General features: G+C 37.2%; 1 protein-coding gene across 1 annotated transcript in view; it reads right to left on the minus strand.

The window, feature by feature from the left end:
- Positions 1 to 235: 235 nt before the first annotated feature.
- Positions 236 to 19,966, minus strand: part of LOC122792244 (calmodulin-lysine N-methyltransferase-like) — a 772,110-nt gene continuing 752,379 nt past the window's right edge. Inside the window, exon 4 of the mRNA XM_044059993.1 lies at positions 236 to 4,718. Coding sequence (XP_043915928.1) covers positions 4,603 to 4,718 — 116 coding nt within the window. The 3' untranslated portion in view covers positions 236 to 4,602. The remainder of the gene's footprint in view (positions 4,719 to 19,966) is intronic.

The following is a 19,966-nucleotide window of genomic DNA, read 5'->3' on the forward strand; positions in this document are numbered from 1 at the left end:
GGGAAGCATACCTCTCAACCTCTTAGAGCAAGAAATCTGGACAAACCCATAACTAATAGGGGAATAAAGGCCTCAAAATATGGACAATTTTTAAATATTGCTTTTACAAGCTTAGAGAGTTGATAGAAAAAGAGAATTTGCATTAACATGAATTTTCGGAAGGGTATGAAGTCTGAAACTCAAATGTATGTCATTATTTTCTGACTTTAATCCTTAACGATGTGCCAATGATTTGTCATAAAACCACAACTTTATGAGAAACAGACTTAAAAAAATGAAGCAAAATCTGGACAGTTGAGAGGTATGATGAGGAGAGCTTGCCAAAGAATAAATGACTGAGAGGAGAAAGCATGTGTATTGCTGAGGACTGCTGTGGAGTTAAGTTCTTGTGGTAATGAATGTTGGTGTGGCTTTTGAGTAGAGTCTGAGGTTGCATGAGGAGGTTTTTCATGAAGTCTAGCTGCAAGGAGAGTGAATGTGTGGCGTTGGAGTAGTCTGTAGACTTAGGATGCTTAAAGTAGGCTACGTACTTGTTTTATGGGTAGCCATTTGGCTTTTTCTAGGGTAATACAGTGATGCTCACATAGGGGGTGAGTTTGTAATGAATCAGAAGATGATGCTAATGATAGTCTGGCGTGTGACTATGTTTTTCGTGAATACAGAACCAAACATCAAAAGCCCGTATTCAAGTTGAGAAAGGAAAACTCCTTTGCTAATGGCTGCTCTGGCTAGTTGGGATAGAAAAGGGGCAATCTGTTTGGCCCAGAAGAGGAGGGAGTTTCTTTTGGATCTCACTTTGTCTATGCAGAAATAGAAGTTTAGTGACTGATCAAGTCCTAGGCATTTGAAGTTGGAGGTCGTCTCTATGGAATGGTTGTGAGGTCAAAGTAATTAGAGAGTCAGGTGCTTCCTGAATTATCTGTGGAGTTCCAAAAATCATAGACTGGTCTTGGTGGTACTGTGAAATACATTATGGTTTATGAGTCACTGCTTGAGCTCACTGAATGCTAATGTGAGAGTGACCTAATCAGTAAATGACCATACCTTCAGCATAGAGGGTAAGTGGGAGATGGGGGAGGTGACAAGGAAGTTTGTTAACAAATATGGAGAAAAAGAGGGGAGCAAGAATGGATGCTTGTGGTACACCTTTGGTAATAGGCACACATTCTGATTGGGAGGATCAAGTTTTAACTCTGAAGTGTCTGTCAGTGAGGAAGTTTTTAAATGAAGGAGAAGCTGCAGTTAGTTTGTTTTGGAGAAGATAATGGTGAATGAGGTCAGATGTCTTTGTAAATTCTAAACACAGGGCAATTGTAAGTAGGCCACTGTCAGGGTTTAACAGGATGGCATCAGTTAGGTACCAAGGTGGGGTCATAATACTTTGTCCAAGCCAGAATCCATGCTGTTTGAAGGAGATTACTGCTGGATACAGTGGGAGAGATGGGTGCAGATTATCTTTTCAACACATTTGCTCAGAATTGGGAGGATGGATATTGGATGATAATGAGAGGTATCTTTTGGGTTGGGTTGCTTTGGGAGGGGTTTAATTACAGCAGTTTTCCAAATCTGTGGTAAGATGTTTTGGTATACACGCATCATATGTGAGGGTGAGAGGAAGACATAGATGCTGTCTGCAGTGGCATATAAACCTGGGGTTTATGCTGTCAGATGCAGGAGGGGTGTCAGTGGAAATATGTTCAAGTAGAAGAGAGACTGCTTTTGAATGTGTGCATTTGAACTGGAAGAGGAGGATGAATGGTGGTGGGGAGGCAATGTATCACCTGTGGGAGCTGTGGAGTTTATTGACAGGAGATTGCTAAGTTTTTTATGAAAATCTTCTGGGAAAGTTTTGCTTTACCACACTGAACAGTGTTTATACACAATGACAGAATTATTACATAAAGTGGAGTTGTACATTGCTGCTCCCACTTTTCAGTGTCAAGCTTAGATGCCATAATATTCTACTTTACTCCACAAAAATAGCATACTTTTTACTACATGCTATAAATATGCAGTTTTAAAGTTGCATTTCTACCATGATGTACTTAGTTTGTTGCGACTCCCCTATTTTTTCCACTCCTAGCTGAAAAACTCCTAGAAGGGTGATACTTAAGGGAGCCTGGCAATTTACTAAGGGAGGTTATACTCTTGTACCTCTGCACTGCAAAATGTGAGAGTAACAGAGTATTGTGACAGTAAAGTTGTTTATTTATTTTTTAACAACGTAAGATCCACCGGGCACTAATTTCTTTTCAGGGGTGACTTGAAAACCTTGGTCTTTTAAATGACTTGCTCAGTGTCACACGGTATCCAAGTGAAGACTGAGAGAATCGGACTCTGATCTATAGAATGAAACATGTCACCAGCTGACAGTCTTAACCTGTTGTACTACACTGACATTTTAGCTAAAATATTCAATAAAAACTAGTTCAGAAAGGCATGCAATAAACTGTGATTGCTCTTTTGCATATGAACAGAAAAAGTAAAAGGAAAGAATTTAGAAAAAGAAAATTACTGGAAAAAAATGTTGTAATTTTGGGTCAAACTCTTTTTGCTGGAATATCCTATGAATACAAATACACTGAGTGACTTTCTTATAGAAAACATACAACAAAAGTTTACAGGCTTCAAATTCAGAACTGTCAGATGAGTTAAGCTCATTTATGGCCCACTGCTCTAAATTCTAGGTCAGACTGGCAGCTCTTTCTACAATAATTAGGGGAAGCCAGATAATTAACCGCCTTTAAAGCAGCAGTTACTCTGCTGCAAGGTAAGACAACATGGGGTGCCTGAGTGTTGGGGGCCTCATCTGTGCCTTCCACAGATTTAAGCTGCTGACATCTGCAGTACTAGAGAAAACAAGTGATGTGCTGACAAGCTTTAATCTCTAAATGCTACTAGCCTCTGCTCAATGATGTGTACAAGGCAGAAATGTGTGGCACTCCTGATAGGTAAGGGTAATAAAACACCCCCCAGCCGATCTACTATTCTGCCTAAGATATGTTGCCTATGAAAGAGTAATTTCATTTTTTTTTTAATCTTAGACTCCTGCCTTGGCTGCTTGAGTTACTTAACAGCAGGATATAGGAGCTGCAAGGAGAGGTGGGCAGGACTTAACATATGTGATTGGAAAAATACAAAGCTACTTGTTCCAATCATGTTCATTCATTCTTACATTGACAGAACTCCCTGCCTGTACTACTGCAGACATTTTGGAAGCTAGCACGTACAGACACCATTATTTTGACTCCAGTTGACTTAACTTAGTCATATGTCTCTTAAACAATGTCATATTTCCTTTAATATTCCGAGATGTTAACAATTAATAATTTCCTGACTATAAAAATTCAAAGCCCCAGATTCTACTTAGGATTTACAACTGTGTAGGTCAGGTAAGTGAACAAACACTGGTACACTAAGTGAAGCACTTGTGTAGTATGTTCCTCAGTGACTGAAAAAGTCTGTCTTATAAGCATGGCTTCCCCTGCTTAAACTTACATCACCAAAACAGTATTTGCTACTTGCTAACATTAAGGCCCATTTAATTGCTGAAGACGACCGTGACATATTCTGCCTTGCAGTTTGTGCAGCTAGATGCTAACCATTTAAAACTCTGACAAATATACATCAGTTGCACATGCTCTCCTCTGCCTACTAGCAGCATTGCTCATTTTGGTTTAGCTTAATGGTGGATGATTAAATAATTCCTCATGTTATGATGTGTTTTACATGAAATGTAATGGTGTTAAAAATCAGTTTTATGCAAATTCTGCTTAGAAATACATAGTTTCTTCTATTACCCTTTGGTTTCAGTCACTGCATTAAGTCTAGCAACAGTTGCAAAATACAGTGAAGACTCTCTACAAAATCCAAATAATGAAGCCATAGGTTGCTAATGCCATTTATTCTGTAGTTCTGGTTTCATTCCTTCCTTCTCCACGTACAAACTGTATGACCTTCAGCAATCATTTAACAAGACAAGTCCTCCCAAGTGACCCTGAATCAAGTCTCTGTCACATGAATTTCAACGAAGGAATGAATTTTAAAATGATCAACACAGCCCTGTTTTCAGGAACACTGAATATGAGCAAGCACCTGCATAAAAACATAATTATAGCTTTCAAAATATTAATACAGAACAAACAATTCACAATATTCCCCATTGCCCAATTTTTTGGTTAAGCTAGTAGTTTGTATGGAGAAAATTTTAAAAGAATTTGGCTTCTCACCTAACAATTCACAATAACACGCGTATGACATCACGGTGCTTATTAAAGCACAAGCCTGTAGTATTTCAGAACAGTAATAGTGTTGTGAGCAGGGCAAAACAGAAAAACTCAGAAAAAAACAATATTGTGTTGCATAAATAGGGGACACTGCAGGCTATCGATATGTTTATTACTATGCAAAACATGAGAAAACCACTTCCCAGTATGTTGCTAGCCCTAAAATGTTGGTTACTACACTGGAATGCAAGATAAATGTGAAGTACTCAGGGAAATGCATAATGGTACATTTTAAAAATAATACAGTGATATATCCATACAAGGTTTTGTTTGGGGTAAGTCCGCTTGCAGTCCTTGAGGTGAAGGTTGTGTCCCCTTAGCCCTGTTTCTTTATTAGTCTCTCTTTCTCTGTAACTTCACACAATCTCAACAAGGCATGAGATACAATGATGTGGGGAGGGTACAACACCCCCTCCCCACAATGGGGGTCACCTGCAAAAAAAAAAAAAAAAAAAGTTGGACTTATAGATTGCAATAATATCTAAAATCTACTTTGTGACCAGTGTTGTTCTAATCCAATATTATGGTGATCAACATTTTGGCCTTACTATTGTAGGAAACATTGAAGTCACAGGCTATTTACCTGCTTTGCTCCACAGATAAATAAGCATTTGTTTAATTTTCTGATCATCTCTAAGAGCTTTAATCAGAGTTCACATTTTGCTTTAAATAAGTTCTAGCATGTCATGTGGTACCAAACTGGTTTTATTTTATTGGTTTCTTAGCCATATCACCATTACACTGAAGACCAAGAGGAAAATCTCAGTAGTACCAGTACATAGTAACATAGCGGAGCAAATCAGGAAACATTTAGCAAGCAATGCAAACATACAGAATCATGAGAAAAGGTCACCATCTCAAGGATGTGACACACTAAACTGTATAAGCAGTTATGAATTTTTAAAAAGAATTCAGGACATAGAAAGGCCTAAACTTAGAATAAGGTCTTCCTATTCTCAAATAATATGAATGACTGAATGGTAAATGAGGATGTAACGAAGTCTGAAGGGTTAGTACATATATAATCTTTGTAATATACAGTTACTAATGGCAGACATGACCTTATTTCAGTACTGCATTGCCCCACATTAAAACTTCACCATTCAGCTTTTAAATGTTAATGGACATAGTATGTGCAGCTGCTACCTAAAGAAGGAAGAGATAAGTGCCCTACCCTTTGGGATGATAGATAGTTACTCTGAAGAATTCTTTCAAGACACACAACACCTAGTACAGATACCCACTTAATACAGCTCATACCAGGCTGCATAAGCCTGACACACGGCAGCAACAAACACAGTCTGAGTACACAATCGCACAAACATCATTCCTTCCACAAGTAAAATAGGAATAAAGATCCACACGACAACTGAGGCTGAACTCAGAACTTACAACGTATAAGCTGCACCACCTTGTTTTACGTTAAGAATAGTGAACAGAGATTCTATAGCCACAGCATTAATATCGAAAAACCTACCAGCGGAGAAAGAATTTCATAGGAGAGTTTGTGATATGCTAAACCGAAGACTATTTGCAATATTTGTGCAAGAACTCCAAAGAAAATTGTGCCTCAGAAGTTGGTATCCTAAGCTGCCATCTTGTTTGCCAATCCTTTAGGCCAGTTTCATTCACAGGGAGAAATAAATGCTGTTAAACAGAGCTTCCCATAAGGAAATTAAATTTACCTGCTCTCTTAAGTTTAAAGAGCAGCATGTCCAAATCCACACTGTTTGTTTATTAGGCATTACTTTTTCTTACTGCAGTATTCTTGGTGCAGGTTCTTGCATTCTGTCCCAGGGAGGATCTCTCATACCAAAATAAATTCTTTGAACCTCCCCTAAATATCAAAAAGTCCTTTAGTCTCCTCATACAAATATATATATGTATGCACGTATGCGCACACACACACACACACACATATAATATATATAGATACATATCTATATATATATATATATATATATATATATATATATATATATACATATCTATATGTATACATATATATATATATATATATATATATATATATATATATATATAGATATAGATAAACCCTCTTTTACCCATTTTCTACATAGGGTAAGGGTGTCATGCTAACTGTCGCTAGCTCTCTTGATTCAAAGCCACACTCCTGCCTTCTTCAACACTCATGCCTGACTGTCGCAGATCTATTCTCACACAATCCATCCACCTCTTTGCTGGATGCCCTTGTTTTCTTTTACCTTCTTCATGTCTGTCCCAAATCTTCTTCACCAATTGTCTGCTGCTTTTCTGTACATGTGCCCATACCATCGTAATTTGATCTTTTCTGCAATTGGAGCTACATTGGCTTCTGCTCTTATGTCCTCATTTCTTCATCTGTCCCACAGTGTGCATCCTATCACCCTTCTCAGGTTTTTCATCTACATCACCTCTAGCTTCCTCATTTGCTCTGCCTCTACTGCCCAGGTTTCTGTACCATGCAGTAGTACTGGTCACACCACTGTTTTGTACACCTTACATTTCAGCTTCTTTGGCATTCTTCTGTCATACACTACATCTGACAATCTATGCCAGTTGGCTGCATCCTCTCTGATTCTAGGTTTAACCTCTTCATTCAGAATTCCCTTCTCTTTCATCAACCCTCACAGATACTAGAAGGTATTAACCTGTCCCAATATCTTCCCTTCTATCTCAGTTTTCAGCTTCTTCTGATTTGCCCAATTTTCTGCCATTCCCACTGTCTTATCTGTATTTAGTTTTATCCCACATACCTTCAGTTTTGCATTCCATTACCCCTATACTTTGCTGACGTTCATGCTCAGATTCTGCAAATCATGCCACACTGTCTGCATACAGCAACTATGTTGATCTGTCCCCTCTGACCTGTTTGCTAATGTAGTTCATCACCAGTATGAACAGCAATGGGCTTAGAGCTAAACCATGATGTACACCCACTCCCACTGGGAACCCCTCTGTGATACAGACACTGTTCGTACTTGAGCCATTGGGTCCTTATACATAGCCTGCACTAATTCTACCAATGTTTCTGGGACTTCATACCACCAAATACTGCCTAAATCAGCTTTCTTGGAAGCTTTGTCATATGCTGTCTCCAAGTCTAAATAAATAAATATATGTGCGTCTATGTAGATATATATATATATATATATATATATATACATATACATATATGTACACACACACACACACACACACACACACACACACACACACACACACACACACACACACACACACTTGTTATGGCTTAGTGCATTGTTCTTTACTACTGATGTGCAGTCAGCTGTACAAATGTAATAACTATGTATCCGTGTGCCTTTATCTGTTCGGACATAAGGTTAGTATTCAACTGTTAACATTTAAATACACAGCATTTTCAGACCCTGTAATTTCACAGTTAATTACAAACCCATAGACCAAGAGTCAAGATGGTGATTTTCAAAATAATTTTTACTTTATATACCTTGCAACTTCTTAGAGCACAAGTTCCGAAGAAAGCCAAAAATAAGGAGGTAGGCCCAAATCAGGGAAGTATTTTAAATATTACTCTTAGAAATTTGGAAAGTTAACAGAATAACATGTTTGACATTTGCATGCATTTTCTGAAAGATATCAAGTTGTAAACTTTAATGTCTGTCATTATTTAGTCGCATCCGTCCTCAATGATTTGACAGAAGACTACACATTTTAGGAAGAACAGACCAAAAGTTTGAGATAAAAAAATCTGGGCATCCTGTGAAATTCTGACAGTTGAGAGGTAGATGTTGCCCCACTCCTCATCAAGTGCAAAGTGAAGGCCTTGGGTTCAGCTCCCAGATCCTGAACTCTCTAATCACCGCTCTTCATAAGAGCTTGCTGTCAGTGCAGTTTCTGTGGATTTTCTGGCAGTGATTCTCTGTGTGTTTGATTATTCCCTTTTATCCACAGCTGTGTGATCACAGAGTAAGTATACTTAAGTAAGGCAGTGGGAAGTGAAGCCCCCTTGACAAGGAGGATGTAAAGGGGCATGCCCCCTGACAAAACTCTTTTATGAAAAATCTGTTCTGCTGGGTTTCTGTTTGGTCCCAAATAACATGATTTTCTTTTTTGTACAGTCAGTTGTCAGAGGTTTCTTGGTAATCCATTGGATAATGGAGTGACCGTATTCTTGTCAGTCATGCTGAAGTGAAGGCAGAGAGTGACTAGAACGATAAAAGACCATATTGCCAGAGTACAATACGAGTGGAAGGTGAATCAGATTGGAGGGGGGAGTTGTTGATGTAAATAGAAAATAAGGGGGGGTTGAAGCCTTCTGGAATGCCATTAGTCAATGAGAATGTAGAAATAGTTGTGGAGTTGAAATTCATGGTAAAATTGTAATTACTTGGGTAATTTTGGAACCAAGGGATGGCATCTGTGCCAATACCAATTTCAATTAGGTAATTAACTAGAACAGAGTGATTGGCCTGTTCAAATGCCCTCAGTGAGGCCACTAAAAATTATTTACTGAATACGCCAAGAGGGCATCATGCAGACAATCTGCGATACAGACTGCTAACTTTTACAGTCATTTTGGTATTTATTTATTTATGTTGACCTATGGCAAGTGATATATATCTCAAATAAAATGGGACATGGTACAGGACCCCAAAGGGACACCACATGTTACTTCAGAATATTCGGAGTAAGGACTATTACTAATTGCCATCCCTCTACTTCAAACTAAGCAGGACAAGATTTAAATTAACAAGAAGTGCTTCAACACATGGTGCTAAGAAGTGATCCAGTAATGAGGTACAAGTCATGTAGACAGTATAAGAACATTATATGACATACATAACTGAGTACAATAATGCTGAGCAACATGTAGTATTAATACTGTAATTAAGTATAGCATTTAGATAAATGCATTCACACATCCTGCATTAATCTTTATAACGTTCAGTCATAAGACTGAAGGCAAGCAATTTTAGGGAAATAATTCTACAAAAATATCTAAATATTATGAATTTAAAGATTTTGCTCTTACACAAAATTCTGTAATACATAATCAAGGTCTATGTTGGTACTTTGAATTTATACCAAGTAGATGAATTATTTCTGGTTTCCTACAACTCCTAAAACATGCTGTTTAATTGTCCATTCTAAAATATCCAAACGTTATTTTTCACTTTGCTCTTGTGACCCAAGTAGTAACATAAAAGGATCCCTAAACAAAGATTTCACTTACCTGACTAACAAATTAAATTAACATGTTACCATCCTCATCTGTCAATGGATCCCTGCCTTTCTGTTTAATCTACACAAACAGAAACATTACAACCCACATCATTGCTGAATTTGATTAAAAATGTGGACAATACAATTGTCAACTGCTTATTATAACAGTAGATCTTTTTTTTTTCCATGTCTTTTTCCCCTTTCTGTTCCTCTTCAACTGAGCCCACCCCATCCCCCATGTCTGCAGCATCTGAGGACAGCAGGAGGTTTTCTGCCTAATTCCTAATTTCCCTTCCCTCCATGGCAGTTGATGGATACACTGCCTAAGTAGTGCATGGAATACTGACCTAGTATTTTGTATGTGCTTACAGACAAATAAAGCCTACACTAAGTGTACACAATATGTATTCAAGAACGTTATCTAATTTTTGTGCTTTTTAGTCACTCAGAAAGGTTACACTATGTGTACATGTAGTCTACACTTTGTGGTAACCTTTATGAATCCCTGTCAATATTTAGCTAGTCTGGCAATCAGGCTTGCTTGCAAATCAAATCCAAGTTGCCAGGGCTCTGTCGTTGTGTGCCACTGAGCTGTCTCTACAATAAAGACGGATCTCTGACACAGAGATTCATGCTTCACTATTCTCTACTTCTAGACTTCCACTCATCAACATAAGTTATTGTTCTAGGCAGTTTTTCAAGCTGTCAAACACCTTCCCATACAAGTCTAACATTGCTCTTTCACTACTGGAACTCATGAATCAACTGGCGCATACTTCATATCAAAGCATTATTATAATATCAGTAATTTCATTCTTCTAATGAAAAACATGTAACATTTGGTAACAACATAACATAAACTAATACATCAAATACTGTAACCCTATTATAACATCCTACATAAAATGGCCAATAGGTAATCAGTAAGTATAAATATCCATATTCAAATCCAGCATGAAATGGGGGTTGAGATTTTATGCATTCTGCTACAAAAGTCTTTGTTTGGAAGACCTACTGCTGTGGTGAGTACCTCAAACAATTGTGACATCTGTATTTCAGAGGGTATCTTGCTGCTGTATTCTTTAATCTGGAGAATAATTTCAAGAAGTATGCAAATGAATCCATGCTGGTAGATGGTTAAGTAAGGGTTTACAACACCACTACCAACTCAAACCTCACCCTGTTTCTGCACTGAGCATGTGCAGCTTGCAGTGCTTCACATATGTCCATACAACAGCTTCCTGTATGTCCTGAACTGAAATATTCCTAACTTCACAGGTGAAATAAAACGCATACTAGGCACAAGGATACCAACATCTTAAAAAGATGCTTACAGTTGCTTACCCATTCATCAAAACATGAACTAAAAGCAATCAAACCAGCAGAGACTAATATATAAAGGTAGCATTTCCCACAGGCGCTGGAACAAAATAAGTAAGGTATCTGCCCCTTTTAACAGCACTGTTATGTACAGTACTAAATTCACAGTTGGAATTAATTTTGCTCTAGAAAGGATTATTTCACTTTTAAGTCATTAAAGCAAGAAGAAAATCATTGCAAAAGACTTTACAGCCCAAGTGTATTTTGCCACTCACTTGTAAAACAGGAGCAGCAGTTGTGTGCGTCAGTGAAACAGTTCTAGTATCACTTGATTTAAAAGGCAGCCCATCTAATATGCTAGTACCTAAATGAAAATTTTAGAATGGGCAGGAATAAATCACATAACTACAACCAAGATATGTATGGGAAGGAATGTAAAGGATTCTACATATGCCACTCTTAAATGTGACAATCAGACTCTGGTATCATGAATAATTTGGCCAAGGCCAGGCTGGAAGCATTGATGGTAAAAGATGAATTTCCTTAGCTTACAATCATTAACACACACACACCCAAGACAGAAGGTCTGACTTGTTTGCAAAAAAAAAAAAAAAAAAAAAAAAAACACTTTTAAAATCACGATTTGGTAATGATTTCTGGGACACTCCTACTGCCCAATGATCAAGCAGATTTGCACCCCTTGATGAAAACCATTTAATGTCAACCACTAAAAGCCACTGTATTTTAAAGGGCTGATTTTCTTTTAATCAAGTTGTTTATGACTCCATAATACAGAATAATTCCAAGTAAATAAACCAAATATGAAGATAATTGTTATTGCTTATATGAAGTCAGGATCTACCAAGTTACACATGCAATCAAGTCACTACTCCACAGGTGCCAGTATGATTCTATCAGATTCCACGTGGGCAATATATATGCAAAGCAGTCCATTGCAGTTAGAGCAATGGACCTGAAACACCAAATAATTGTTATAAGTGAAAAAACAGCATATAATAAAGATGTGCAAGAGACAGAGTATAACAACATACATTCTCTAGCACAGGATAACTTTGTTAACTATCTATCGTCTTTTTATACATCAGTTTATCATGATATACACAACCATTTAAATACCTTACTATTTCTCAAAAATCTTATGTTAACTCTCCCATTCTGTAATAGGTTTTATTATTTAAAAGCTGATCAGGTTCTCTGGTAAGTTATCACGCACAACCCACCATAAAACTGAGTTAGCAGCTTTTCTGTATTCCCGCTAGAGTAAATAGTGGACAACTAACTCTCAAACCAAGTGGACATGAAGGATCAGGAAACAGTACTGAGCTGTGGCTGTAATTTCAATGGAACTGAAGTCTAGAAAGGACTAGATGAAAGGTTTCCATACGCAAAAACATATGCTGATATTGTTTATGTCAGTGTGAAGAAGGGTATATATGACTTGTGAACTGTACAAACTATGTGCTTAAATGTGTAGTCATATGAAAAATTTTATGGCCCATTGTGCCTGATCACTAAAAAGAAGGTAAGAGAGAGGTTCTGTATACTACAGCTGAATGACTTCTGCACTATGGTTTATATGGTTAATCGTCGTCTGAAGCCAGTGTGAGAAAACTAAACTTGCAAGACCCTTTTCAGCTATGGCACAGACAATAAAGGTAAACACAAAGTAAAGGTCTATAATCACATTAAATTTAGAGAAGCTAAGAAAACTTTAACAGGCTAGAGGTTACCATATCAGGAGGCTTAACAAAGAATGCACAGAGGCATGCATGATTCAGGACACCTGAATGTGATCCATGTGACCAAGGTTTGATTTACCGCTGCGGTAATGGAAGAACTAGGCAGGGGAGAAGAATGAATGAGAGTGGCATGTTTATCTCTCTTGAAGAAAGGGAGGTATTTGCATGCACTGCTGGGGGGTGACCACAGCTCATGCTGTGGTGGGGGTGGGGGGGCAGAGCTGCTTGGACAAAATGTTTTTGTAGAACTTGGGGGATGCCTGCTGCAGTTAAGCCCATTGCATTCCTCGACTCAGTGCCTTGGTAGGTATTTATTTATTTTGTTTATCCTTGTTTACTACATTAGGAGTCCAAAATGAAAATGCTAGCAAGTACGACAGGTGCACGAACCACAGTAACTTGAATGTCGCACAAAAAGGCCAGCACCAGGGAATGAGGCAGAATGATACAAATGAAGACAAAAATGTTTATTAGAACCAAGAACTTTACTAGCAAAAATACAGGTAAATTGTTTGATATTAAGTGCTTTGCCAACTGTGGAAGTGAGTGGGTCATTTATTTAGTAACTTGTACATGCCAAGCATTTTATATTGGTCAGACCTCAAGACAATTTAAATGTCGTATGTCTGAACATTTGGGGGACATCCGGAATGGTAGAATGACCAATGCATTATACAAACATTCACTCACTCACTCAACAGCTAAATTAACTTTTACTATTATTGATAGAATTTTTGGAAATAAAGATTTCAGAACAGGATGGCATGACTTACTAAATAACAAAGAAAAGAAATGGATAGTGAAACTGGGGGGTCTTTTTTCCCCAGGTCTTAATGATAAGTTATAATATTTTTCTTAAGTTTTGACTCAATGTCCAGGTATCCATTCACAATTCATATACTAACTTTTTGAATACATTCAATCAATATCTTTTTGAATACATTCAATCTAATCTTTTTTCAGTCTTTTTTGAATATTTAACTTTTTGAACATTATTTTTTGAACATTCTATGTTTGTTGTTATTATGCTTATATATACAATTTTTCATACATACACCAAGATGCATTTTATTTGTAAAACTTTTTTCTGGAACCAACAGGAAATGATGTCATTATTTGCCTTGTTGGCTTCAATATTTAAATGCAGTTTGTCAACCACATTTCATGTATTGCCACTGAGGAAAGCTATAAGCTGAAACCGGTCTGGTTCTAATAAACATTTTTGTCTTCATTTGTATCATTCTGCCTCATTCTCTGGTGCTGGCCTATTTGTGCTACATTCAAGTTACTGTGGTTCGTGCACCTGTCGTACTTGCTAGCATTTTCGTTTTGGACTCATCACGTTGTTTGCTGCTGGCTGTTGGCTTTGGGAGTTTGGAAGCAGAAGCCATTTTGTGATGTGGCTTGGCGTATCTGTCGCAGAGGATTCCTCATCGGAGATTTAGTTATTCTTGTTGGCATTCCTGTTGAGACCCTTGTTGGTTCAACTATTGGCTGATTCATCGCCTTTTGGATTTTATTTTTGGTGTGTTCCAGTGAGTGTATTCAGTGTGTTTTGCTTGATACCATTTCTTATTTGTAACGCGGACATTTAGATTCTGTCTTTACTGGGGATTATTTTTGCGTTTGGATCTAAACAGTATATGTTGCGATGTCGTGCAGGAACTTTTCATCCCACTACTAATAACGTTTCTAGTGGCTGAGTATTTGGAAAATTACAACCATGTTTTCTTTTTTTACGAAGATTTTGGTAATTCGTGACAACTTTTAAATATTCGTCATTTATCAGCATCTGTTCATTTGGTATGTACTTTGGTTGGCATCGATTTCATTTTCGAAGGTACTGGGACATTTTCAAGATTGTGGTGCATATTTACAGTGAACGGAAACGGATATATTTGCTTTTTCAGGAGATAACATTTTTTTGAACAGTGGATTTACATTTTATTTCATTGAACTTTCAACAGCAGTTATTGGGACTTTACCACTTTTTATACCTATTGTGGTTTATTATAAAGAGAGTGTTGCTAGTTCTTTTTTCGGAACAATGGCATATACTTTGAGTGTTTGACCACTTGTTTTGTATAATCTTTTGATGATATTTTGCTTGCTTTTTTGCTTATAACTATTTGGTCGCATTCAAGTGCACCCAATACAACATAGAAGTTGTGATTTACCCTAGTACTATAGGGATAGTAGCACTTTGAACAATAGGGGCAACTGTCAGATGTATGTTTCCCTTAGCATATACCAACTGTTGGCTCATATTTAGAGATTAACATTGCAATATATTTCTACTTCATCTGTGTATATACTTTTTTTGAGTTTAATTTCTGCACACTTGTTTCACCAATGATTTAGCTGGTCATGTATTTAGTATTATATTTACCAATTATAGACAAATATTGATCAGCATTATAGAAGTTATATTAGGTTCTTTTCTGCATGATGCATTTATATATGAGACATCTCATTTTCATATATATATATATATATATATATATACACAGTTTGGAGCTATTGTTTTTCCTTGTTAATCAGGATTATTGTCATGGTTCACATTTGTTACAATTTACCTTTATTATAGATCAAACAACTTTTGTTTGGTATTACTTATTATATCAAGCTTTTGCATCAGGTCAATTGTAATACAAAGATGCTTGAATTTGTATTTTTTTGAGACTGTTTAGCAATTGGCATTCACTTTATTTGTGTATTCCTTATGCTTCCATTTCTACATTCTTATATTTTCTGAGCAGTATAACGAGGTTTACTGGGTCTGTGATTATTTTGGGGATTTGGTCCCTTGGCATGCAATATACTTCTCTGTGACTAGTTTTCTATTAATACAATTCCCTATTTTTATCTCAATAGACCATCAATTCTCTGGGCAATATATAGCGTATTTACTTACTTACATAACACATCACATTTGATCTATCATTCAATCTACAACTTATTGCCATGGATCTTAATAAACTACTACATGGTTTGTGCGTAGACAAAGATGACATCCAAGTCTTTGGAATAGGATTGGATAATATTTCCAAAGAAAATAGTACTAATGATCCAGTTGACGGTTGTAGTTCTTTGTTTATTCAGTTGGATAAACAAATTAGAACTTTACGCAGCAATATTTGGCATTCGAGGCTCTTTAAAGCCTATCAAAATCGCAACATAACACCGAGAGGCTTAAGAGTTAAACATCAGCCTTTGGTTACTAAAGCAGATGAGACTCTTTTACATGAATGGAAATTGGCTCAGCAGAGGGCCTCCATGTCATTTGTGAATATATTAGCCTCATTTCATGACAGGATGGTACAAGTCAATATTTGTGATGTGCAGGAAACTTGTAATCAGTTGAAAGAATATGAAAGTTTACCCAACTTTAAGGACAAATTGAGCAAATTATCCAGGGAATTGGTGGCCTTTGAGAATGGTCTTAAGGAGAAAAAATTACACAAATTCAATAGGGATGTGCAAGATTATGAAAAGGGTAAACCCTTTGAGTCACAGAGAAGTGTGAGGTTTGCTGGGGGTACCGGGACTCCTAATAATCCCACTTTTACACGTAAAAAAAGACCTAGGTCAATATTAAAGAAGGATTCCTCACATGGGACTACATCTGGTGAGGAATCCTCTGCTACAGATACGGAAGCTAACCATGCTAATGACTCCCCCATTTTAAAAAAGGTTCGAAATTCTCAATTCCCTTTAGATCTGGGAGACACAGGAGGGGACGTAAGCACAGGCATAGACACCCTAGAGGGTTTTCTTCAGAGTGTTGTGAAATAAATCCTAGATTTTCCAATATACATAACATTTCTAGCTATGTACTAACTTCTCATCAAGAAACTTTGTTAAATAAAGGACTTGGCTATATTCCAGGATTTTTCGTGGATGAAAGTGATTTTGTTGCTGATACTTTGGCTTTTTGTCGTAAGATTAATTTAAAATTGTTTTTTGATCAACAAAATAACACTCAAAGATCTACTGAATTTCGCTTCCTACCATCTAATTTTAATCCACCTATGGATAAACATGTAAATGTATTTCAACAAGCCATCATTAAAGATTTGCACCATCTTTTGGGTTCAGGTAACATCTTGAGAGACAACCTTAGCATGGATGAACAACAGGCACTACTTGATCTTAAATCGAATACCGATATTGTTATTCTTCCAGCAGATAAGGGTGGGGCTATAGTCATTATGGATTCGTTATTACTGGGCTGAAGGTAAAAGGCAGTTGTCGAACAATCAGCATTATTTCCACATGCCTGTAGACCCAACCCCAAATTTTAAAGAAGCTATAGATGCCTTTCTGGAATCTGCAGTAGAGGAGGGGATCATTAGTGCCAAAACTAGAATTCAATTAACAGTACATGACCCCCGTAAACAATATTTATATCTTTTACCTAAAATCCACAAATCTCTTTTTGAACCTCCAGGTCGACCCATAGTCTCGGGAATAGGTTCACTTACTGAACCCTTGTCCGCCTATCTAACGGAGTATTTAAAGCCCCTATTGGTATACATCAGGGCTAGAATCAAAGACACTACTGAATTTCTTCAAATAGTTTCGGAATCCCAAATGGAATCTCATTGGCTTATGTGTACTCTTGATGTGAAGTCTTTATATACCTGCATTCCCCATTGGGCCGGATTGATGGCATTGGAATTTTGGTTGAATAGAACGAACATTTATCCTCCTGGTTTTAACACTCTTTTAGTCTGTATGGCTGAACATATACTCACCAGGAATGTTTTTTATTTCCAAGACCAATGCTACTGGCAAATTCAGGGTACAGCTATGGGGGCTTCTTTTGCCCCTATTTATGCGGACTTATTTATGGGGTATATAGAGGAACAGATTATCTATGATGGTATGCACAATTTATACTTACCTGAGATTGATATTTGGCGGCGCTATCTGGATGACTGTTGGTTGGTCTGGAGAGGGGGATCAGAATATCTTTTAGAATTTGTGGAGTATCTCAATTGTAATAAGTGGGGTGTTGAATTCACTGTTAACTATCATGCACAAGAAATGGATTTTCTAGATGTTCATTTAGAGCAAAAACCCAACCATACACTTAGAACTACTGTTTATAGGAAGTATTCTCAATACAATAGTTTGTTACACGCCTCCAGTTTACATCCCAGACATACAATCAAGAATATTCCCAAATCACAATTTCTGAGAATTAGAAGAATTTGCTCTTCTGAACAAGATTTAACCACATGTCAACAAGATTTGACTGATAGATTTCTAGAAAGAGGGTACCAGTATGATAATGTCCACAATGCCTCTATATGGGCATCTAATAAATCTAGAGAAAGTTTATTATCATATAAATCAACAGAATCTCGGGACAAACAGGATAATATCAGGCTAGTTACCACCTTTGGGAGGAACACTTCTCAATTCACAGATATTATTAATAAAAACTGGAATATACTCAAAAGTAATATAAGAATAGATGACTGGTTGGGGGATAGATGCAAATTTTCATATAGAAAAGGCAAAACTCTTCGGTCACATTTTTCTTCTTATAAAAGGGTGACATCTCAACCCAGCCTTTTCTGTCAAACAACTCTTTCTGGAGATAGATTGGTGGGATGTTATCCATGTGAACATTGCTCATTTTGCAAATACATCTTTAAAACCAAGAACTTTACTAGCAAAAATACAGGTAAATTGTTTGATATTAAGTGCTTTGCCAACTGTGGAAGTGAGTGGGTCATTTATTTAGTAACTTGTACATGCCAAGCATTTTATATTGGTCAGACCTCAAGACAATTTAGATGTCGTATGTCTGAACATTTGGGGGACATCCGGAATGGTAGAATGACCAATGCATTATACAAACATTCACTCACTCACTCAACAGCTAAATTAACTTTTACTATTATTGATAGAATTTTTGGAAATAAAGATTTCAGAACAGGATGGCATGACTTACTAAATAACAAAGAAAAGAAATGGATAGTGAAACTGGGGGGTCTTTTTTCCCCAGGTCTTAATGATAAGTTATAATATTTTTCTTAAGTTTTGACTCAATGTCCAGGTATCCATTCACAATTCACATACTAACTTTTTGAATACATTCAATCAATATATTTTTGAATACATTCAATCTAATCTTTTTTCAGTCTTTTTTGAATATTTAACTTTTTGAACATTATTTTTTGAACATTCTATGTTTGTTGTTATTATGCTTATATATATAATTTTTCATACATACACCAAGATGCATTTTATTTGTAAAACTTTTTTCTGGATCCAACAGGAAATGATGTCATTATTTGCCTTGTTGGCTTCAATATTTAAATGCAGTTTGTCAACCACATTTCATGTATTGCCACTGAGGAAAGCTATAAGCTGAAACCGGTCTGGTCCTAATAAACATTTTTGTCTTCATTTGTATCATTCTGCCTCATTCCCTGGTGCTGGCCTTTTTGTGTTACTACATTAGGCCCAATAAGCTAGTAGCCTCTTTTCATAGAAGACCTGAGGTGGCATTTATACTACTAGGGAAAATTCGGCCAGGGCATCAGGGAATTCCCCATGCCTTTTTTATTAGGTGGCATGGGATCTTTTACATTCACTTGAGCTACCTCCAAGATGGGACCTTGATTTAACATCTCATTGGAATCAGGACATACTCAGGTGTCAGCTATCGATCTGCCCCAATTGGGACTAGAACTACAGCCTTCTGCCCCAAATGTGAGTGTGCTAGCTGTTGTGCTACTTACACTGCTATGTGCATATATAGGGTCTGGGAGAAAACAAAAGGTATGAACAATCCTCAATGACTGCCTGGATGATGACCCTTCTCAGTCTGCTCTCCCTAGTATTGGGAATGAATGGGCTTATTAAAGTACCATTGTGTACACTTACCATAAATGTAGATGTTCGAGTGTATTCACTGTTGCAGTCATTACATTTGGGTTATCTGCCTGCAGGTAGCCCTCAGCTGGCCTGAATACCAGAGTCTTGGATTCCTGCATCCAATGCTGTCTCTTCTTCCATGACGTCAGGTCATCAGGGGTATAAAACATGCAGCCGACACCATTACATCAGTTTTTCTTGCCCCAGATGTCAGGTGCCCCCACAAAGGGAAGCCATTATATGTTATGTTACACCTCCTTCAAAAAGCAAATACACCAGAAAGCTTAAAACAAGAAGCAAAGGTAGAGCCAAGAGAAGTCAAGGGGCTGGAGGGAAGGTAACCAGGACTGCAGCAGTGAATACACTCGAATATCTACATTTATGGTAAGTGCACACCACTGTACTATGTTATGTTCTTCGTGTTTCACTGTTGCAGTCATTACATTTGGGTAGATTCACAAAGCTAAGTAAGGGAGGAGGAAGTTAGAGAGCATTAGGGCC

Source organism: Protopterus annectens, chromosome 1.part0, assembly GCF_019279795.1.
Source record: "Protopterus annectens isolate FY-2018-M chromosome 1.part0, PAN1.0, whole genome shotgun sequence".
NCBI classification, from domain to species: domain Eukaryota; kingdom Metazoa; phylum Chordata; order Ceratodontiformes; family Protopteridae; genus Protopterus; species Protopterus annectens.